At 41.2% G+C, this 23776-nt stretch overlaps 3 protein-coding genes across 3 annotated transcripts in view; 1 reads left to right on the forward strand and 2 right to left on the reverse strand.

Annotated features, from left to right (window-relative positions):
- gba2 (glucosidase, beta (bile acid) 2) overlaps positions 1-17158 on the reverse strand; it is a 173270-nt gene extending 156112 nt beyond the window's left edge. Inside the window, exons 1-17 of the mRNA XM_072459126.1 lie at positions 16812-17158; positions 15714-15805; positions 15430-15545; positions 14709-14927; positions 13730-13969; positions 13495-13597; positions 13059-13212; positions 12863-12988; positions 12369-12553; positions 4380-4484; positions 4202-4309; positions 3916-4067; positions 3728-3834; positions 3139-3281; positions 2943-3058; positions 1877-2068; positions 442-696 (exon numbers count right to left, since the gene is read on the reverse strand). Of these exons, the coding sequence (XP_072315227.1) occupies positions 460-696; positions 1877-2068; positions 2943-3058; positions 3139-3281; positions 3728-3834; positions 3916-4067; positions 4202-4309; positions 4380-4484; positions 12369-12553; positions 12863-12988; positions 13059-13212; positions 13495-13597; positions 13730-13969; positions 14709-14927; positions 15430-15545; positions 15714-15805; positions 16812-17002 (2586 nt within the window). The 5' untranslated portion in view covers positions 17003-17158 and the 3' untranslated portion in view covers positions 442-459. The remainder of the gene's footprint in view (positions 1-441; positions 697-1876; positions 2069-2942; positions 3059-3138; positions 3282-3727; positions 3835-3915; positions 4068-4201; positions 4310-4379; positions 4485-12368; positions 12554-12862; positions 12989-13058; positions 13213-13494; positions 13598-13729; positions 13970-14708; positions 14928-15429; positions 15546-15713; positions 15806-16811) is intronic.
- Positions 17159-18417: 1259 nt separating this feature from the next.
- Positions 18418-20554, forward strand: rgp1 (GP1 homolog, RAB6A GEF complex partner 1). The gene is made up of 9 exons (XM_072459025.1): positions 18418-18513; positions 18620-18735; positions 18812-18945; positions 19022-19105; positions 19197-19346; positions 19442-19588; positions 19725-19852; positions 19957-20134; positions 20261-20554. Exons 2-9 carry the CDS (start codon positions 18620-18622, stop codon positions 20482-20484), a joined length of 1161 nt encoding a protein of 386 aa, XP_072315126.1. The 5' UTR covers positions 18418-18513; the 3' UTR covers positions 20485-20554.
- A 233-nt stretch (positions 20555-20787) lies between these two features.
- Positions 20788-22253, reverse strand: msmp1 (microseminoprotein, prostate associated 1). The gene is made up of 3 exons (XM_072459026.1): positions 22143-22253; positions 21961-22069; positions 20788-21267 (listed from the first exon to the last, which is right to left on the reverse strand). Exons 1-3 carry the CDS (start codon positions 22240-22242, stop codon positions 21075-21077), a joined length of 402 nt encoding a protein of 133 aa, XP_072315127.1. The 5' UTR covers positions 22243-22253; the 3' UTR covers positions 20788-21074.
- Positions 22254-23776: the final 1523 nt, after the last annotated feature.

Genomic DNA, 23776 nt, shown 5'->3' on the forward strand with positions numbered 1-23776 from the left:
TAAAAAAAAATATTGATCGTGATTGTCAAAGTTACGGTAATGATCAAATATTAGGAGATTATTATTGATCTAAGTGCAGTCAGCAGACATGCTTACAAAGGCACATGCTATTAAAAAATGTAAAATATATTTTCACTTGAATCCTTTCCATATCAGACAGAATATAATTGTCATTAAAAAGTTGTATAATATATTTAGAACACAATAGCTGCAAAGTTAAAACAATTCAAAACTTCAAACTGTAGTACAAGGAAGGAAATTAAACATCTGACTTTTAGCATTGCACAGTATGTCAAAAAATAATAGGCCTATATTTAATACCCCACACATAACCATTCTTTTATTCATTAATTTTCTATACCCACATTGAAATTCCTCAAAAGTTTGTACAATAAAGTCCTGTGAAGACTAAACATAAACATTAGATATATTATATTAGACATGTGGTTGAGGCCTAAATTAACCATGTCCTGGTGTGTTGTTCGCAGTGTCTCCGGCGGCAGCAGCAGCCGGACAGCTGGGGTTTGAGCTGAGTGCTAGTTGCATGGCCCAAATGCTGAGTGGTCTCATGTAGGCCAGGGAGCGGTAAATGCCCTTCTCGCAGTAGGCCTCTGGAGTCTGGAAAGCCATGCCTAGACGCTCCCACACAGTCCGGTAGCAGCCCTCCGCCGTGCGCAGACCTTCACTCCGCATCCCCTGGGACAGGACACAGCACATGTTTTTAAGGTTGAGGTACTTGGTAATGGGAAATCTATATCATGATTTATTTGACCTTATTACTAGGTCGGCATAGCTAAAACCTGGAACAATTTTCCTGAGGTTACACTGGCAGTGTTCAAGTCTAGGCTAAGACAGTTGTTTGCCGGTGCTTATGACTGAGGGAATTTGATTTATTTTTTGTAGTGTAATTTTGATATACTTGCATTGTGATTAATGTATGTTTTCATGTTTGTAAATAACTTTGGATTGGCTCTACAGATACATTTTGATTGATTGACTATGCCAACATTTTAATTGTGTAGTTCCTTTAATTAAACGTAGCCTAACCTCCATTCATAGACGTTTGTACAATAGCTAACAATCTACTCCACTGATGTGCCCTGAGCGGTTCACTTGGATGCATAGCAGAGCTAGTTATGTACAGGTTGGAGGGTGACAGATGCTTGTTAACAACAAACCTTACATATCTTGTTTGAATGAATTAGAGGTAGTACATGTAGCATGCACTCCATGGATTTGAACCAGTGCGTCTCAATCTGGGGGTCGGGAAATGATTTCTACAGGTCCCTAAATATTGTGGGGTGAAAGTTGAAAAGGTACAGAATAATCTAAAACTCGACAGCCTTCAAATGCACTGGTAAAGGAAGACACAAGTTTTAGCCATAATATCTGGCAACCCAAAGCAAAAAGCTCATTCAGCTTTCTCATTGGATATTTGGCTTGAGACCAAGGGATGGACAATATGTCAAAAAAGAATCACCAACTGGATAAGATATTATTTTGACTTATTAAAATCAAATAAAAACAGCTTTTAATATTTCCTGAAAATAAACAAGAGAGACTTTTAATAACTGGAGGAAGAAATTTGGCAATTGCATGTCAAAATCTGAACTCGGCTCCAAACCACATGCTTTTTCTGACAGGATTCACTGTAGACCTTTCGATTAAAAAGACCCAAGCATAACAAAATGACCTCATCCAAAGCCCTATTGTGACCCTTTTAAAATTATAAAGATAACCAACATTTCTAATCAAGGAAACATAAGAAATTATGGACATTAACAACAATTGTTAAAAATGTAAATATTTTAAACAAATCCCACTTATACTACCTTTGACACAAATATCTGTAGCGATGCCAGTCTTATGCCTCTACCTCATGGATCATTGTGGCTGCCAGTCCATAGACCACTCCGATCCAAACTTCATCCGACTGGACACTGGAGCGGTCAGTGACTCCCTCTGGACGCATGCCATTCACAGCTCCCATCTGACCTCCAGCAAAGCTCATCACATTCAAGTCATACACCATCTTTAGTGCACTGCGGATCTTGCCTACAGGAAAAGCCTTTGGAAAGAAAACTTTAAGTTAACATGCAAAATCGACTTTTCAGAGCTTTTAACCTTCTTACATTGCTATTTGTGCTTCATATATGTACCCAGAGTGTTTTTTTGATTGATTCCCGCAGTGTTTAGCTATATTACAGACTATCTCCTTTCCTCGAATCTCCAAACTGACGGGCGGTGGCTACAAGACCGCGTCATAAGGGCAAGCACGCGTCACCATCCCCCCTCTCCACCCCCCTCCCCTCCCCTCCCGCCTGTAGAATAAACACCAGATTTATTTAGTCTCAAAGTAGTGTTGATCTGAAGTTCTATCGTTTCTCACTCATTCGCGCGGCGCAGCGCAGAGCAGACAGCTGTGGGGCTACACTACGTCACAGGTGGGCGGGGCACACACGCTCTGAGACTACGTCACGGGTTGGGCGGGGGAGCCAGATCGCTCTTCGCAAGGGTGGGGGCGAATATCAAACCAAGCCGTCTGCATTTCCGGGTTGGTGAGGGGGTCCAAGGTCTGGGTGATATTTCTTAACTATTATATTAAGGGTGTTGCACAACCCTTATTATTATCAATTATACACTTAGGATAGACTACGAAACATGAAAAAAAAGCATGTTATGGCACTTTTAAGGAATAATAATAATGTGTATTTCCAAGTTTAATAGTCTAACATAGTTTAACATAATCGCATAGGCCTGTGGTTCTGAAACTTTCATACCAATTACCACCTCACAATTAATGCCGAATACTATAGAGACTAGACTAAACACACAACTAAATCTCGATTCAAGCCATGTCTAAAAATGTACTAAAATAGATAAATAGGCTCCGGGTGTAAAACCACAACATGACCGTAAACAGAAATGTTAGGAATACTTGCCTTGAATTCTCCCTCTCCTAATCCAGATGCCCTTAGGAACCAGTGCCCAGCACATTGGTCTGACATGACACTATTGGAATGGCTCCGCCCACTGCTGTCATAGTTATAGTACTTGCCTGATCAAAATGTAAAAACATATTTTAGGTACATAGGTAGGCATACGAGTTGAGTTTGGTAATTGTTATACACAAATCACCATTCCACAGTATTTTTTCAAAAGCAGCGCTGCCCCGGTCCAGCAGGTCTCTGTAGAGTTCATATGATTCTTTGTTGTCCACTAGTGTAGCCATCTTGCACATTACACACAATGAGGCCAACCAAAGCCCACCACAGTATGCGCTGTAAAACAAGATGGACAATTGCACAACTATGAAACAAATTCAACATTGACCATGCTAAAAGACTATTAAAATACCCAATTTAAAATCTAAACATTATGAAGTGCTTGATGGGAAAAGTTTCAATCTACACTTGGATCCATTTGATCTATAATCACTTTTCTTGGTTGCCTTTTCATAATCAAGTCCTTCTTCTTGCCCTCTTCAACTATCAACACTGAAGCTTGGAAATAAATCAGCTCACATGGGACTCAATCAAAATGCTGAACATGATGGTATAATTAATATCAAAATGAGCAAGTGAAAATCACAACAGACAACAAGACAACACAACCAAGGAACAAGAGTTGTGTGTCAACAGCTAATTTCCCAATGCCACTTATGACAAATCCACAAATGGTTTTATCTGCCAATTTAGTGAGACGTTTTAAAAGGATGAAGACCCACCTTGGTCCAGTCACTGTCCATCCGTCGTACGTTTGGTCAGCATATCCAGAGTTTTCTATCAGCCCATCACCATCGAGGTCAAACTTCAGCTCCGATTCCATAACCGCCTTTAAAGCAAACACCAGAGGTGAGTACTAAACATCTCAAACCACAGCAAAATAACATGTTTGAATAAAGCTCAGATGTACTTTGCAAATGGGCCACATGTCCTGCAGATATTGCTGGTCTTGGGTGAGATGAAAGTCTCTGTAAACTTGTAGAACAAACTTCAGGTTCAAGTCTTTCCAGTCTGCAGTGTCGTGAATGAGATAGGCATTCACCCTTTGCCATGGCTCGTCATCTATGAATATCATACCAACCATTTATTTTTGACTAGAGCCGCAGCAATTCTTTTAATAAACAGCAGAACATTATCAAAACAATCGAAGCATTTACTGAATAAAAGATACATTTATCCTTTCTTGCATCTAGTACCTGGGTCTCCAATGTCATGAGGCACAACATTTTTTGCTTTGACAGGAGAGTAGCGTCCACTCATCAAGTGGAGTCGCTCAGTCAGGTCTTGTTGAACCACGCTCCCGGCTAGCAATAGATACATCAGTTTTTAAACAAGGGTAACACCACTGAAAAAGAGAGATACAAAAACACTCACCGATGTCATATTGCAGACTCAAGGCAAGTTTGGGCCAAAGCATGATCAGTGCAAAAGAAGCGTAGAAGTGCACATCATAGGTGTTGTACATTCGGTATTCCTGCCCTGTGCACAAAAGTAAGATATTATTGTCACTTGGTTGAAACTAGTTAAACCTAAAGGCCAAATACACTTCAGTTTCTTTGCGTATTTATCATTAGTTTTATCACCATGTAGAAGAGCTTGGGACCTTGAGCAGGACAATGGGATTTTCTGTATGTTTTATTGTGAACAGAATTCAAAGTGCTTTACACTCTAATGTCTTTAGAGCTTCCGAAGAGTGCACACGCTTTTTTGCTCGCTCCGCTTGCTATCGCTGCTTTCCTTATTTATTTTGCTTTTTAATCAGTTTTTGTCTTCCAAACATTTTTGCTTTAGACTTTTTGAAGTAAACCAAGGATTTTAAGAACATTTTTCCAGTTTTAACGACATATCTGACGCCAGCGACATGTCCGGGAGAAGAAGGGAGAAAGACTGTGAACGCTGTCGGAAACATCAACAAGAAATTAATGAGCTGAAAACACGGATATTTGTTTTGGAATCTGAAAAAGTTCTTCACGATACCATTCCTGTGTCAACCGACGGTAAGAAGAGCACACTTTTTACAAGAAAAACTGCTACTTTCAACCTAAACCGCAGTGACTCTGTGTCGTTTCCAAAACTGTCTAAAAACCAGAAAGACCAGATGACGTGGCCAAAATACAGCGAGGAGGATCTGTGCCAGGAGCCAAGGTCACGCAGATTGTTTTAGTTGGGGACGGCGCGATAAGTCACGTGACGAATGAAAAGATAAACACACATTCTTTTCCAAGCGCCACTGTTTCTGAGATAACGTCACTCCTTCCAAATATTATGGCTAAGCATGGAGGAGCTAAACAGCTGATTGTGCACGTGGGTGCAGTGGACATGCGGCGGGAACAGACTGAAGTTTTGAAAAAAGACTTCTTGAAGTTATTCCACGTGCTTGATAAAATGGAAATCAAAACATTCATAAGTGGACCTCTTCCAAACATCGACAGGAGGATAAACAAGTTTAGCCGGCTTCTTCAGCTGAACACATGGCTGTCCAAAGAGTGTTCCCCGAGAGGACTACACTACATTGAGAACTTCTATCTATTCTGGAAACGAGAGGACCTGTTTAAGAGAAATGGCCCCCACCTATGCAGAGGTGGAGTGAGGGTGCTGACAGAGAACCTGCTCCACGCTCTGAGGCATTGGACTGGGCCTGGACAGGGTCCTGAGCAGATAGTTAGAGAAGAGAGGAATGAGAGAAGAATTCCTGCTCCATCAGCCAGAGACCGAGCCAATGTTTCAACATCAAAAGCACCACAACCTCAGCCTCCACCAAAGGATTCATCAGCAGCTGCTCCACCACCACCAGCAAAGGATTCAGCTCCAGCTGCTCCACATTCACCTCCACCGCCTCCAGCAAAGGAACAATCTTCAAAGGCCTTGGACCCATCTGTGACAAGCCCAACAACATCCCTGTCATCGCCCCTGCCTTCACACCAGCCCTGGGTTCCCCCTGCAACATCTACTCCCACTAAAGATTCATCATTCTCCTTCTCATCTCCACTCTCACCCATGGGCCTTCCCAGCCATTTTGAAAGTCTGATCAAATCAGGCATTAAGATGGCTCCACTCACGCCCAATATAGCAAGGGCTATGTCAATACTTATCAACTCTTCCCTGCACAAGCCGACTACACCAAAAAAAGCCCCACCACCCATCCCCCCTCGCCTCTCACCTGGTCCCAAACTCTCCTTGGCTACAAAAGCCCCACCACCCATCCAACCTCGACTTTCACCTGGTATCTCCCATAGCTAGGATGCACTGGGTCTCAGTGTTGCCGGGACTTATTGTCACATTAAAAATCAAACCAACCCGGGGCCCTATGTAAAAAGAGCCCCCCCTAGTGCTATTTCTGTAGTCACATCATCACACAGATGGAAAAACAAAATGCGAGTCAGGCCCAATCTGAGAAATGTGATTCATATTCCCTGTGAAAAGATAAAGCCCAGTCTCACTGAAACTAGTCTGAAACTTGCTGTGCTAAATGTCAGATCCTTATGTAACAAATCTCTCTTAATTAATAATTTTATTTCTTCTTATAATCTTGATTTTATGTTTTTAACTGAGACATGGCTTGACAAAAACACAGGAAATGTAGTTCTGATAGAATCTGCTCCACCCAACTTTAAGTTTGAATCTGAAACACGAGAAAACAAAAAAGGGGGTGGAGTCTGTGCCGTCTTTAGAGATGAAATAATTACCCGCAGGTTGTCTTTTGGGGTGTTTTCATCATTTGAGTATGTATCCTTTAAAATGGAGCTAAAACGGTCTCCATCCATTCTCTTCATTGTTTTATACAAGCCTCCCCAGCACTGCCAAAGTTTTATTGATGATTTTACTGAGATGCTTTCAGTCATATGCACAGACTTTGATGGTTTGGTCATTACAGGTGATTTCAATGTGCATGTTGATAATATTTGTGACAGAAACGCTAAAGAGCTTGATGCTGTCCTTGAAACCTTCAGTCTTACTCAGCATGTGAGAGGCCCCACCCACAGCAAAGGACACACTATAGATCTCATAATTACAAAGGGGGTAAATATTTCAAATGTTAATGTGATCGATGTTGCTCTGTCTGATCATTTCTGTGTCTTCTTTGACCTGTCTGTTTCTCCCAAACCTCCGGTTGGTCCTGCAGTTGTTCAGAGGAGACACATAAGTGATGGCACAGGTGCACTGTTTATGGAAATGATAAACTTTGAAAATGTCTCATGTTCTAATGTAAATGATTTGTTGAACTCTGTTACATCTAGTGTTTTGAATGTTCTGGACACCATCGCCCCTATAAAGGCTAAACTGGTTAAAAATAAGCAGAAGGCGCCGTGGAGAAATGATGATTCGGTCAGGGCACAGAAAAGGGAGTGCCGCAGGGCTGAACGGAAATGGCGCAAGTCAAAGCTCCAGGTTCAAAAAGAGATTTACAAAGAAAAGCTGAACATGTACAACCTAATCTTATGTAGAACTAGGGAAAGATATTTTTCTGAAATAATTGGAAGCTGCAGTAACAACTCGCGTGTCCTGTTTGCCACAGTAAACAGATTAACAAACCCTCCAGCTCAGCTGCCGTTAGAACTCATTTCCACATCCAAGTGTAATGAGTTTGCATTATTCTTTAATGACAAAGTTCAGGGCATTAAAAATGCTATAAATCCCACAATGCAAAAAATTACCCTAAAACCACCAAGACACTTAGAGCTAACTCACTTTGCACCAGTAACTGACAAAACTGTCCATGAGATCATCACCAGTCTGAGTTCATCTACATGCTGCCTAGATGTGTTACCCACCAGATTTCTAAAGTCTGTGCTGAACAGTTTGTTAGCACCATTCACTCACATAGTTAACATGTCGCTTCAATCTGGAACATTCCCAATGTCTTTGAAAACTGCGGTCATAAAGCCTCTCCTAAAGAAGAGCAGTCTTGATGCCGCAGTACTGAGTCATTACCGGCCCATCTCTAATCTGCCATTTTGGGGCAAAGTCCTTGAAAAGGTTGTTTACCAACAGCTCACAGATTTCCTCTTAATAAACAACTCATTTGATGTTTTTCAGTCAGGTTTTAGACCTCATCACAGCACTGAGACTGCTCTTGTCAAGGTGACAAATGACATCCGCCTGAACACTGACACGGGTAAAGCCGCAGTCTTAATTCTGTTAGATCTGAGTGCTGCTTTTGACACTGTCGATCATGGGATCCTCTTACAGAGACTAGAGGACTGGGTGGGCATCACTGGCACTGCCCTAAACTGGTTAAGGTCCTATCTGGAAGACAGGAAGTACTTTGTTGAAATTGGTAGCTGTGTCTCAGACCACATGACCCTGACCTGTGGAGTGCCCCAAGGGTCAGTCCTGGGTCCCCTTTTGTTCAACGCAAGTTGATACGCAGTGAAAATGTGTCCTATCACAATTATGCAGACGACACTCAGATCTATGTTTCACTATCGGCAGGTGACTATGGACCAGTAGATTCACTCTGTCACTGCATCCAACAGATCAGTGTGTGGATGCAAAACAACTTTCTCCAGCTAAACTCAGACAAGACTGAAATAATCGTTTTTGGCCCACAGAAACAAAGAGAAAGTGTTAGCGGTCACCTCCAGAGTCTCGCTCTAAAACCTACAAACCAAATTAGAAATCTGGGGGAAATAATGGACTCAGACTTGAACTTTAAAAGCCACGTCAAATCGATTACATCAGCAGCTTTTTACCATCTAAAAAACATTGCCAAAATCAAAAATATAGTGTCAAAGCCAGATTTAGAGAGACTTATCCACGCGTTTGTCTCCAGTAGATTAGACTACTGTAACGGCCTGCTCACTGGTCTCTCCAAACGAGCTGTAAAACAGCTGCAGTACATCCAGAACGCTGCTGCTCGGGTCCTGACTAGAACCAGGAAGTATGATCACATTAGTCCTGTTCTCAGGTCTCTGCACTGGCTCCTGTGGCTCAGAGAATAGACTTTAAAGCAGCTCTGCTTGTGTACAAGTCTCTCCATGGCCTAGCACCAAAGTACATCTTGGATATGTTAGTGCCATATGAACCATCTCGGACTCTGAGGACCTCAGGGACCGGCCTCCTGCTGGTGCCAGAGTCAGGACAAAACATGGGGAATCTGCGTTTCAGTTTTATGCAGCTAAAATCTGGAACAGTCTTCCTGAAGATGTGAGACAGGCTTCTACTCTGACAATGTTCAAATCTAAGCTAAAAACAGTTTTGTTTAGCTGCGCATATGACTGAAAGGATTTTTTCTTTGCACTCTTCTCTTTTGTTTGTGATTTTATTAGTTTAGAAAATCAGTTGGATTGATCATTTTTAATTTAGTTAATTTTATTGTATTTCTGTAATTTCTTTGTGATTTGAATGCATTTTTCCTGCTGTGTGAAGCACTTTGAATTGCCTTGTGTATGAAATGTGCTCTACAAATAAACTTGCCTTGCCTTGCCTTACACAACAGGAACATTAGCATTAAAATCACAAAGACATTGAGTGCAGATGAAATCCTTTCAGTCATATGTACAGATAAACAAAAAGGTTTTTAGCTTTGATTTGAACATTGTCAGAGTAGAGGCCTGTCTCACATCTTCAGGAAGACTGTTCCAGATTTTAGCTGCATAAAACTGAAACGCAGATTCCCCATGTTTTGTCCTGACTCTGGGCACCAGCAGGAGGCCGGTCCCTGAGGTCCTCAGAGTCCGAGATGGTTCATATGGCATTAACATGCCCAAGATGTACTTTGGTGCTAGGCCATGGAGAGACTTGTACACAAGCAGAGCTGCTTTTAAATCTATTCTCTGAGCCACAGGGGCCAGTGCAGAGACCTGAGAACAGGACTAATAGGATCGTACTTCGCTCTAGTCAGGACCCGAGCAGCAGCGATCTGGATGTACTGCAGCTGTTTTACAGCTCGTTTGGAGAGACCAGGCAAGGCAAGTTTATTTGTAGAGCACATTTCATACACAAGGCAATTCAAAGTGCTTCACACAGCAGGAAAAATGCATTAAATTCACAAAGAAATTATAGACCACATACGGGAAAGAGCATTCCAGACACTCTTTCCCATATTTATTTGACATTGCCAGCATGACGGGTGTCTCCGGGATGGACACATCACTATTAGATTACCCATATCAGCGCGCTATCTGCAAACTGCACACGTCAGTGAGCAGGCCGTTACAGTAGTCTAATCTACTGCAGACAAACGCATGGATAAGTCTCTCCAAATCTGGTTTAGACGCTATATTTTTTAATTTTGGCAACACTTTTAAATGGTGAAAAGCTGCTGATGTTAGTGATTTGACATGGCTCTTCAAAGTCTGAGTCCATTATTACCCCCAGATTTCTAATTTGGTTTGTAGGTTTTAGAGCGAGACTCTGGAGGTGACGCTAACACTTTCTCTTTGTTTCTGTGGCCAAAGACGATGATTTCAGTCTTGTCTGAGTTCAGCTGGAGAAAGTTGTTTTGCATCCACAAACTGATCTGATGGATGCAGTGACAGAGTGAATCCACTGGTCCATATTCACCTGCCGACAGTGAAACATAGATCGTCGTCTGCATAATTGTGATGGGACACATTTTCGCAGCATTTCTAAAAAGTACTTTCTGTCTTCCAGATAGGACCTTAACCAATTTAGGGCAGTGCCAGTGATGCCGACCCAGTCCTCTAGTCTCTGTAAGAGCGACAGTGTCAAAAGCAGCACGCAGATCTAGCAGAATTAAGACTGAGGCTTTGACCGTGTCAGTGTTCAGGCGGATGTCATTTGTCACCTTGACAAGAGCAGTCTCAGTGCTGTGATGAGGTCTAAAACTTGACAGAAAAACATCAAATGAGCTGTTTATTAAGAGGAAATCTGTGAGCTGTTGGTAAACAACTTTTTCAAGGACTTTGCCCCAAATTGTCACATTAGAGATGGGCCGGTAATGACTCAGTACTGCGGCATCAAGACTGCTGTTCTTTAGGAGAGGCTTTATGACAAAATGTCCGCGCGGCGGGTACGGGGAGAGCCGCTATGGCCAGCGCAGGGAGCAGGGCGGGCCCACGGTGGGCGTCGCCGGTGCCAACGCGGCTGGTGCAGAAAAGTTGGAAAAGCTTTTTTGCGGCAAGACGCGGTGCAGCCCATGGGCGCAGCAGACAATCAAGAGATTTGGGTCTAGTAACGTGCCTACGCACTGCCCGGAAGAAGGACCAACACAAACCCTGCATGAGGTTTCGGCCAATCACAGAAGACGTGAGATTCTCACTGAGATGAAAGCATGTGTTCTGCTTCTGTCATTCTGACAGCACGTCTAAGGTCTAAACGCAGGCAATTGACAATTACAGGTTTTGACAAGAAACATGAGTTTCTCACTCTCTCATCCTCATCTCAATGTGGTCACCTCATCATTTCTGTTGAATGGGATGTGCCGTAGGGCCGTGGACCATGTGGATTGAGTAAACAAACATGCCGCGACAGGTGACATTATTTGGAGAGTTCATAACTTCTACTGATAAACATACCAAAGGATGTTCAGGGACTAGAGGTGAGCAGGGTCTATTAAGCTACTATCGTTTTATAAACGCGTACAATTTTATGTGATACCAGACATTTTTGTTTTTTAGTCTTTTCAGCTTCAACCTATGTTGATATGATCCTAACTGTCTGGGTGGTTTTAGGGTTATCACTTGAGTTGTGGAATTCATAGCATTTTTAATGCCCTCAACTTTGTCATTAAAGAATAATGCAAATTCTTTACACTTGGATGTAGAAATGAGTTCTAACGGCAGCTGAGCTGGAGGGTTTATTAATCTGTTTACTGTGGCAAACAGGACACTCGAGTTGTCACTGCAACAATTATATCAGAAAAATATCCTTCCCTAGTTCTACATAAACTGAGATCGTACATGCACAACTTCTGTTTGTAAATCTCGTTTGGCCCGGCGGCACTCCCTTTTCTGTGCCCTGACCGAATCATCATCATTTCTCCATGGCGCCTTCTGCTTAACCATTTTAGCCTTCATAGGAGCTTCATACAGAACATTCAAAACAATGTGAAGAATGTGAATGTGAGCAATAAATAATTTACATTAGAACAGGAGCTATTTTCAAAGTAATCATAATTTCCCTAAACAGTTTTCCTGTGCCATCATTTATGCGTCTCCTCCAAAAAACTGCGGGACCAGCCGGTGATTTGGGAAAAACAGACAGGTCAAAGAAGTCCCAGAAATGATTAGATAGAACAGCATCGACCACATTGACATTTGAAATATTAACCCCCTTTGTAATTAGAAGATCTAGAGTGTGCCCTATGCTGTGGCTGGTGCCATTCACGTGCTGACTAAGACCAAAGGTTTCAAGGACAGCATCAAGCTCTTTAGCGTTTCAAAACCTGTTTGAACTGACCTTCTAAATATGCAAATCGTCCATATTCCTTGATGACATCAGGTTGAGCGGGAAGACCCCCACTTTCACTCCGCAGACCACCGCTGACATCAGCATCCTCCGGCAGCTCACTCCAGACTGTCCCTCCATCCGTTACAAAGTACAACTCATTAAACAGAGCCGACTTATACCAGGAGGGAAGAGAACTATAACAGGTTTAGAAGAGGTCTCATTTTAGACAGGATAAGGGAAAGGAAGGACAGTTTTCTCTACTATTGACTAGACCCCACTAAAACAATAAAATACACTTTCTCCTCTTCCTCTTGTTCTGTAGTGCTAGACTCCTGAATTTATTGTTCTTACTAGTTCACGTAGATATTTGGGTGTCACAGTAGTTTTTTTTAAATTCACTAATTTCCCAGTCCTAACAACCCACTAGAGGCACGAGAGAAGATAAAAGGTGCCTGAAGTTGAAGTAATGCACAAATTCCAGTTTGTAATCCATTGTGGAGTACCTGTCTTGAAGTATAGGTTCCTGCCACTCCTCAATGCTCTTCTCCCACTGTTTGTAGTGTGTTAGCGCATAGTGACTGAGTATGGGACATGCATCGCCTTTCATCCCAAAATAACGCGTGTATCTCCTAAAAACATATATGAAATCTGTTTTAGCAACTTTCAGTTCAGAAGAATGTTGTTTTGAATATTCAGTACCTGACATGTTGCCTCTCCCTGGAGCCAAACATTATTTTGGGCATGTCCCAGGCCAGACAGAACTCTAGAGAGTTATGGCCCTGAGCAGGCACAGAGCAGCCCACAGCCAGAGCTGCTGCCACTTTTTCCCCTTTAGACGTGGGAGGACTAGAGCCTAGGGTTAATCAAAGTTTCCATAAGTAATAAAAACTTTTTTTCAGCTAAATCTAATTCCAAATGTGTTATATAACACACCATTAACCTCATGAACTTCAAAAGTAATTACATGTAACTCAACCCCTTTAACTCCTAACTGTACTCCTTAATAATGTAATTACATATTATTAGATACTGTAAAATAATAAAGAAAAAATGGGATTGGATTATTTTATATTGAACGATGGTTCAACACATGAAGCTTTATAAAGCAAGAATAGGATTAATGTTTTAATTTGACCTGTGGGAGAGTCAAGGCGTCCATCAGTGATGAGGTCAGTCCACAGGCTGCTACATGTCCCGTTTGGGCTGAAGGCCGTTTGGTAACTCACCTCTCGATCTACCTACAAACACAGCAAGGGTTAATTCAGTGCCCCTGAGCGCTTTGCGTTTACACTGAAATCTTGTTGAATATAATAAATCTGCTTCATGAAAAGGGCCATTGTCATCTCCCTTGTGAGGGTTTTGAGTCTAACCTGTTCTCTTGCTGCAACACTCAGTGTGTAAGGATTGACCGCGGGACAGTGATGCAGCAGAACCCCAGACACAGCCTCGCCCTCCTTCTCCAGGTGAAAGGGCTCATTCCAGTGCCCCCCACTCTTGTCACTTTTATGGCCTGACCCATTAACCAGAGTAAACATTATGGAGACTTCCAGATCAAAATCATTCTTGTTCTCAATGTCCCATACAAATATGGCTACCGGCAGACTCGAGTCCTGTTGGGATAAAGGCAAGACAAGTACACACACACATACAGATATAATACAGAACATAATATCAAGTTCATGTTTTTGTATTCATTGTTCAATGTTTTGTTGTTTGTGTTGCATCGAATCACCAGGACAAGTTCCGATGTTTGTGAATTTTGTTCATCGACAGTGGCAATAAACCTCATTCTGATTCTGATGTCATAAAACAGATTTTTTTTTTCAATTTATTTTGTTTGATAGGCAGTCCAACAATAAAATAAGGAAAATGTCATTTTTTAAATGTATTGAAAATGTCTATTGACCTTATTCCGCCTCGCTCACTTCTTCCCTCTTTTCCCCATTGTAATTGCACTTCCGGGTCCAGCAGGAACTCCGTTGGTTTAAATGGAGAATGAGGGAAAAGTCTTGCCACTAAAATGTGCTATAAAGTAGATTGATTTGTGTGAAATAGCTTTTTAGTCTGTATAGGACTTATTTTCTCTCGAGGTCAGCAGCTAAAACAGTTAACTAAAACAACTGTAAAAAGGATTACGTTGTATGGCGGCGCCCAGACAGGCTTGAGGAATAACATGGATGGATGGATGGATGGATGGACAAACCATGCATTTAGACACACTACACAAGTATACACATTCATCTGCAGTTTCCTGACCTCCTATGTATAATGCACCACTCCTGGTCTTGTCTTCAGACAACAATGCTTGATGCTCCTGCATTAACCTCACTAAACCCAGAAATAAATTACCTTATAATCATGTGGGATGACTGGAGAGACTTGCCGGCAAGTGAGAGTGACATTTTGCCCTGGCAAATGATAGACTGTCCAGGCCCTGGGGTACAGGGCGTGGTAGAAGGCGTATTCTCCACAATAGCCCCAGTTCCAGCCTTGTAAGGTGGGTGGCCGCTCCACTGACAACACCTGCTGGTACAGGGTTTGTCCGCCACGCCGCAAACACACTGTAAACTGAGAGACCAAATTTAATAGAAAAACATTGAAACACAAATGCATAGTAGTAAGGCAAATGTAAATTTATAATGCAAGTCATTTGTTACTTTGTCTGTATCTCTCAATATAATTAAAGCAGGGGTGCCTAATTTTCAAACAGTGAAATAAGGAAATAGGCATTTAAAACTTTCTAACTCATTCCTCGCTCTCTCAAACAATTTGACATATCATTACTATTGCATGCACTGATTTTTTTGGCAACTAGCACAACGTTAGATCAGCTTCTTCAGAAACAAAAGTGAAAACTGTCCAAAGGGTCATAGAGTGACTCGCATGGCTCTTTTTTACAAATTTGAAAATTAAGTGGGTTAAAGTTAATCATTAGAATAAGACAGCATAGTTAGACATAGCATAGACAGCAGCAGTTTGAGTAAGTGTATAAGGTTTGTCTATTTCCACAGGAGTATAATTGTATAATAAGCAAAGATATTGCTATGCTATTTTCAGACATTTGACCTACCTGATTGGCTGTAACAGTTTTGTAGGTGTACATGCCAGGGTTAAGCTGCCACCTGCAAAACTCCCCCCTCCATCCTCTGGTGATGGTCCCTCCTCCGATACCACCAAGTGGAACACCTGTAAATCAGGGTGAACGGATGAGGAGAGATACGTTTTTCAATGACTAGCAGCCATGCAAAGTCAGATAACATTTGCATATCAATTAATTTGGAGAAATGTAAAGCATGATACCAGAAGGATAACTGATCATTAAAAGAAGATTACAATTGAAAAACTTGAACCAACCATAAATCTGACGTAATGGCTGAGCTCCAAACATGTCGATAAAGGGGGCCTTCTTTTCCACCTGGGTCTTTTTGTACCACCATTTTAGATACCTACATTGAAAAGTGAAATAATCCAAATATCAAACAGTAGGCAGAAAGGAGCACAGGATTAGAGCTCAGGGCAAACAAAAAGCAACATGTGTGCAGAGTGGTGGATTTGGTTGTTCAAATATTAATAATGAACAGGTTTCAGGCCGAGCTGACGTGAGGCCAAGTTGAGGTCACAGTCACTTTATTGTGCGTGTGCTTGTCTGAGGCACTGTCTACTGGCTGCTAATTTGCTGCACAGAAAATAGAACAGCAGCAGTGCGGCAAGACATGGGTCCACAGTTTAATAGTTGTATATTACTTATGCTCTTCACAAATATCATGAAGCATTAAAAAGTGAAAAAGCTCATTATTATATAAATTGTAATTCTTTTCTGAAATGCCATTTGTTTTAAACCAAAGAATACCTTTTTCCAGATTCTCACAATGTATTAAAATTAAATTAAATTGAAATTTATTTTACTTAAATTGCAATTTGAACCTGGCTTTTCAAACACTTTTTACTGCTCTGTGCAGAACTATTATGTGGACAAAACCTCCACATAGACCTGTGCAGGAAAATGACAATAGAGAAACATGAATAGGCATATGAAGCCGTACCAACTTGTACAATAGTCAGTGTTATGTTGTTTGTCAAACACTAAAGTCTGTCACGCACACACATCAGGGAAAAAAAAATCTGTATTAAAATGTGTTTGAGTGAGGTTAATCAAAAATGTTGTAGTTAAGAAATAATGGGGTTGATAAATAATGACCACAAAAGTTATAATCTCCAACGCCTTAGACAAACAACTTTGTTCAAACATGGCCTTGATAATCTCACAACGCTGCAGGTGTAGAAACATGAGACTGGATCCAAGAGAAAGAAGCTTGCTATGGCTTATGCAGGGGTGTCCTCTTATTGTAGTTGTTTGCATAATAATATTTGTGCTATTAAATGTATTATACCTTGGGGGGAAAAAAGACTGAGAATTGGTCAAACAACCTCAAATACGCCAAAACATTTTACCTGATTCCAAGGCCAACGTGCTCAAAGATATGGGACAGCGACACATCTTTAGCTTGAAAAGGTTTCCTCTTTTCCTTGAACTCGTGCGCCAAGCAGATTCTCCAGCCCTCCTTGGGCACTCCAAAGCCTGAATCTTTGGCAACATAAGTGCTCATGAGGTCTGCAGTGGATTTCTCACCCCAGTCTGTCATTTTAGCTGTGGTCCAAGAGGAATCAGGTTGGTGTAAAACCAGATTTAAATCAGCGTGGCAGGTGTCTAGTATTCAAGCAAAAGCCAAGTCATTGCCTTATTGTCTTTAGAAAATCGTGTCTTCAGTATTAGGAAATGAAAGGAGATGTCTGCATTGGAATGTAGTTCTTGTGTGATATAAACTTATTATTACAGCCTAAGCCTAAGAAATGTCCCTGGAGGGGTGTGCAGATTTGACTTGAATGTCGTCAGCCTGGATGTACTGGATTGATTGAAGCCTTGTATCAGGAAGTGCAGCGGTCCGGGTGACTTGACTGGAGCAACTATAAAAACAAACAGGACACCAATCGCATTATAATATTGCAAAGTATTCAAAAAGGTCACTGAATTTGATCTGCAGTCAAGCCTATATTGTAATTGCACCAACTGTTTTAAGGCTAATAAGTTTAACGTGAAAATCAAAACACTGTGAAATACTTTCACACAATTGAAAAAGGGGTTATCGTGTTGCTCCGGAGGTTTTTTCCATTGGCTTTTCCTGTGGATGGTCAAAGCTTCTTCTTCTTCTTTATTGTTTTATGACGGCTGGTATTCAAGTGTTACATTACCGCCACCCACCGTGATTCCTGGAGTTACTTCCGTTGTTGTCGTTGCTTTCAATGGTCGCCGGCAGCCGTGCATCTACTGGATTGAGCGTGGACAGGAGCCCATGGATCTATTATATTCTTGCAGGAGCCCAGCGACGCTCCTAACTCCATTTCTTTACCGCTACGCAAACTTGCACGCAAATCATTTACATGCATTAGATACATTATGACTATAGTTTGACCCTGCAGGCGTTTACTGAACAAATCTTATTAAGATAAGATAAGATATTACACAGTCAACATCAGCATCAAACAATACAAATAAATACGTTAATACCATACAACACGCGTGTGTCTTGTTTAGTGTTTATGACCTGCAAACTATACTAAACGCAACACATGACAATGCCTGACAGACAAATTATAGGTAAAAGTACCACGCGTGGACATTGTTGGGGCAAACCATTCAATTTAGGGGTGGTTAATTTCAACATTTATTTATGAGACGGTTATATACGACATGTTATTGAAACTTGACGTAAAAATCACTAAAACACCTATGCTGTAATGATAACTTATTGTACTTAATTTGAATTCACAGTTAATGCCAAATTGTTTGTCCTTTGCGTATTTTTCGTCCCCTTTTTATTAAAATGGAAAACTCTTCTGCCACGGTTTACTCTACTCTAGAAATGGCCGACCAAAACAGTGGATGTTTGTTTGTTTTCGGACTTAATAAATCGCAGCCAATTTAAATCATGCGTATGTAGTTTAGATTTCTTCATGGACTAGCATCAATGTAGCTCACTTGTTTTTGATTGGTGGACCTGAACGCCGCTATAAATGTCGCGTTATAACTATTTACGTTAGGTCTGAGCAGAGATGTCAAATTAACTCTCCAGGGCCTGGGATAGATCCACGCAAGGTAACTACGCCAATCCATCGCAGGCAATCATTTCTGTCCATGTTTTTTGCAATTTTTTTGTGTGAAGTTACTTTCTGTATTCTGATGTTATAATCTTTTGTGACAGATGATTGAGGTGGTCGCCTCTATGGCTCGGGGCCCAGTGTTTCTGGCAGGGGAACTTATGGAGTGTCTCATAACATTCACCAACCCCATGTCCCACCTCTCCACGTGTGCCACTAGGTACCGGTGATCCACTACCTACCCACTGTTGTATCATTTAAGTTACAACGTGTTTAACTAAATGTGGTGTTTTCAGTGAGATGTTAGCCTGGGCCAGCGCTCAAATCCACTGTCAGTTCCATGCTAGTGAAGGCAGAGTGGCTCTTCCACAGCAGGGCAACAAACAGGACGTCCAGGCTGAGAATGACACTGTCCTCATCCCAAGCAGAGGTTGTTTCACATGCAGAAGAGTGTCGTTTGTGCTGTGTATGGATTTTAACAACCTCCTTGTGCATTTCCTCATTAGGAGAACGAGGGCAGTGTGTGCTGGACACGCCACCAAAAATATTATTCTGTGACCTCCGGCTGGACCCTGGAGAGAGTAAAACTTGTAAGTATTTCACCATTCTTTATAATTCACCATCCTTCATATTTCACCATCATGTCTTCTTGTTTTCGCCATCAACACCATCATGGTTTAGATTCTTACAGCGAGGTTGTACCTGTTGATGGCCCACCAAGCTTCCGTGGTCAGGCAGTCAAATATGTGTACAAACTAACAATTGGTTGTCAGAGAGTAAATTCTCCCATCAAACTTCTTCGAGTTCCTTTCAGAGTACTCGTTCTGCAGGGTGAGTTTTTTTTTCTAATGAGACAAAGTTCATATTTGGTCATGTTGTACTAAAAATATAATAACAATTTGACACATTGGGAATCAATTTTAAAGGCATGCCAGAACCGCCATTTACACAAGAAGATGAGGTTTCACCCTCCAACCCTTTCTTGGAAGAAGAAGACGTCAGTCGGAGAGACGCTCGGCCATTGGAAAGGGCACTTGACTTGTTAATGGTCACTACCTCTAGACGATGTCACCGTGAGTCAACAAGTTTGTTGCTTAAAATGTAGTTGATGTACTCGCTCACTAAACATTGTCCAGATCCCTTGAAACGGTTTCTGCAATAAAATATACCGGTAGTCAAAATGAAAATGCTTTTTTGCTTTTTCCCTAGATATGTTTAATATTACTAATATGCGTGGAAAGGTGGCAAAGTTCTGCATCTTCAAAACCATTTATCGGATTGGGGAGGACATCATAGGCACATTTAATTTTGCGGAGGGTGACATTCCGTGTTTACAGGTACAGTATATTTGGATCATCCTTTTATATTCCAACTTCAAACCATAACTGACATTTACAATTTTAATTTCTGCGTCTAACTTTTTGTTTATTCTTCGCCCCAGTATTCGGTGAGTCTTCAAAGTGAAGAGGAAATTCATCAGCAGTATCAGCGACGACCTGGACAAGCCACTAGCGTCACAGGACACGGACGTCATCTAGAGTCATGCCTACATACAGCATCCAGCCACTTCTCCCTCCCCATTCCCCTCAATGTCACACCTGGCTTCAGCACAGATATAGGTATGTGTTTTCATCAAATATGTATTGTAACACCATTAAAAAGCTCAAAACATAACATAGAAACTTTACATTTAGTAATGCCTACAAAGTTGGTCAGTTTTAATACACCAATACCTGTTTATGCAGTGACCCTGAGGTGGCGTCTACACTTTGAGTTTGTCACTGCTCGAGAGCCAATGGAACCACCAGTGGTGCAGCAGAATCAATCAGAGATCACCGTTTGGTCCGGGGCAGAACATGTTGATGTGGACACTTTCAGCTGGAATCTTCCCATTAAAGTACTGCCCACAAACCCAACCCTGGCTTCCCATGTGTCCCAGTTCACAGGGACCAACAGCATCAACATTTGACTTTGTTCTTTGGGAAATTAAGCTTGGATATGCAAGATAATACAGCAATGTACAGTATTATATGCCTGTTCCGTAATCTGCATCTCACCATTGACTCTTACCATTTGGGCCGATATATATATTTGTATTTGTTGTTGCTAAGTTGTTATGTCATAGATCATGTTTCCTACTTATGATTTAGTTTGAGATTAAGACACCTGTACATTTAGGTATATTTTATGGGAGAAATTATTACAATTTTCATGCACATGAAAGTAATCACTTTTGTTTTTATTTTTTGATTAAATCAATATGCATTTAAGATCCACTGTTACATTTTACATATATTACAGAACAAATATGCTTATACGGTATTTACATTTTCTAGTAGTTTTCTAAAAATCAAATGTAATTTCCTTTAGCTGTTGAAAAATGAAAAAGAGTAGCATTCAATGTTTCCTCAATCATGGTATAAAACTACGGTACTGCGATAGCTGTTTACTTCTGGTAAGTGTGTTGCACTCTACATTATGAACTGATCACTTATCGTTTTTAACCTCAATGCGTTTGAATGAATTCGTCCCTGTTAACAGGGAAGCAAGCTGATTTGTCTACTTTTTGAGCTGCTGCTGCTGCTGCTGCTGCTGCTGCTGCTGCAACGGGAGTGACCCATGGCTGGGATCCTGTTGGTCGTCAGGGTAGCAGGGCAGGCGGGGATCCGCCGTTTGGACCAGGGACACTTTACACGTGACTGGCTCCACCCGAACCACACACCACGCAGGGAAGTCCACCGGCCGATGGGCCCTGACAAACATGGAAGATGATTCCAAATCAATCAAGAGAAGGTAAACCTAAACACTATTGAAACCCTTGGGGGGAAAAGCTTAGTATCGATATCAAAACATTAGCTAAAAGTAAACAATTACAATAAAACAACATTGACAAATACCGTGCAATAATATATACTCTTTCTTAGTAATTAATAAGGTTATAATGTTCTGACCACTTAACTTTTGTCTGCCCTCTCAAGCTCCTGTGTACTGTAAACCAGGGGTCCCCAACCACCGGGCCAGGCCAGGGGCCATCTACTACCCCTCCCCAGAGGCCAATGTAACCTATGTTTTACAATGTTTTATTATTTGTCCCAATATTCTATATTTTTTCACCATGAAAATATTGATCCAATTAATTTAATAAAAAGCAAACGTATGTAATAAGGTATTTTAAAAATTATATGTACACATTGTACACTGTTGTTACTGGCTCTGCCTCCTTCAACCGGTCCCTGAAAAAAAATCTTGTGATCGGACCAATTCTTATGAGGGAAAAAAGGTTGGGGATCGCTGCTGTAAGAAACACACAAACCACTAAATGGAGCTGAATTGGTCACTTGCATTCCTTATTCATTCAAAATGAATAATAGTACCATGTCTAATTTTAGCTTTAAACATGCCTGTAAGCTAGAAGGCATGCTTAAACAAAAGCGTCTTGACTTACGTCTCACAGCAGCCCACCCCTACAGGGTGCAGACAGGTGCACTGCATGCAAGCGTCGTCCATCCAGGTTTCACCAAGTACATAGTGTTTCCCCTCAAACACGCATAAGGCTGAAATAACAGAGGGCACTGAGAGACAAATTCATCTGTCAATGAAATCAATTTCCAGAGTGTGATGCCGTACCTCTGAGGTTGATGTAACACTCAGTGGGTGCTGCAGATCCGCTGCTCCACAGAAAAAAGCTGATCACAGCCAGTGTCCAGTTGGTGCCTGTAAGCTTCATCTTGTCTTGGTTCTTTCAGAGTCTCTTGTCTCACAGTCCTAAATTTATACCTATCCTGGGCTGGCTGTGCGGTGGTGGTGTGGAGGAGTGGTCCGCTGCAGCATGTGGCCCACAGGCTTGCCCCGGTCAGTAGCATACATGGGGGAACGACTTGGCGCAGTTGTGGCATTCTGGAGATCACCTCGATGCGCTTCAATGGGCATGAACCTCCAAAGTGATAGAAACAATGACACATCCATTTGGTGACTAAGAGAAAGGTTCGAACAGAGGGGAGTGTGTGGGGTTAAGGAGGTGGAAGAGGCCAAATTTATGAGCGAGATGGAAATAAAAAAACTGATTCTAATTTAAATAAAAGATCTTTTTTATGTCATGTTTTGCCCCATGATGCATGCATGTAAAGGGTAGAATTCTGCTGTTACAATTAATCAAATGTATGTCCAAGACATAAATTTAATTAAAATACAATTTAAAAAAAAAATAAAAAAAATCCTCTCCAGTCTTCTTGTTTTTCATAACGGTAAACTGACATGTTTTATTCATGGCTGATCATTCTTCTCAAAGTATATTCAGCTGGTCCTTTTGATTTGTTCGAATACTTCCAGAGGTTTTCAAAGTGAATGGCCTTTGTGTGTAGTAAAAAACACATAACTTGGACAAAAAGCGAAGATGCATACATCCAGAATTTGCACTCAACCGGAGGCCAGAGGCCCCTCACCATTCAACATTTCTGTGAGTCATCATTGCCAAACTTCCAGATTGTATTTACAAAGAGCGTTCATGTACTCTACAGTTAAATGATATCTCTGATTTATAGTTTTACGGCAGGAAGGTGCCCTTTTGTTCCTTGGGTGTGGTTGACCTCTTAGGCCACTGGGTGTTGTACAATTCTGATGAAGTTCAGTCACACCCGACATGACAAGTAGCTGTCATCAACACCAAAGACAAGAGGGTTGAAACTATTAAACCAGAGGATTTTCCGATCTCACGCCTCTCAAACTTTATGGTGTATGCACTTTATTGGAGGAAGGAGATTTTTAATTGGTAACAGAGTGGTTTGCTATAGTTACTATGAAGTCATAATTCTTAGATTCTTCTGAGATAACAGTTGCCTTGTGATTTGTCCAACTTCTACTTTTATTCAGTCCAAAAACTTCCATGATCTTTTACAAAGGGGGCCAAATGACATATTTATGCATTGGTTATATGCAGTCACCAATGTGATAATTATTACCTTCATTAATTTATTACAAAATGAACCCAAAATAAAATGTGATTATTTTTATTTTTAAATATATCCCTTTATTTAATTATGCACTGTTGTAAGTTCTCAAGATGCTAAGAATAATATCAACTATTGAAACTATTTCAGTTTCAATTGTTATTATAATATATAATTATTATAATAATAATTATTATTAGGCGTATTTATTTTATTCATCAGCTCCTTTAAGCAGACGTAAGGCCCGCCCTCATGGACCCGCCCTGTTTCCTCCACTTCCTCCTTCGTAATCAGACCACACCAGCAGAGCCACGT

The sequence above is a fragment of the Eucyclogobius newberryi genome, unplaced genomic scaffold (genome assembly GCF_026437365.1).
Source record: "Eucyclogobius newberryi isolate DKJ021-1_F unplaced genomic scaffold, fEucNew1.0.hap1 SCAF_22, whole genome shotgun sequence".
NCBI classification, from domain to species: Eukaryota; Metazoa; Chordata; class Actinopteri; order Gobiiformes; family Gobiidae; genus Eucyclogobius; species Eucyclogobius newberryi.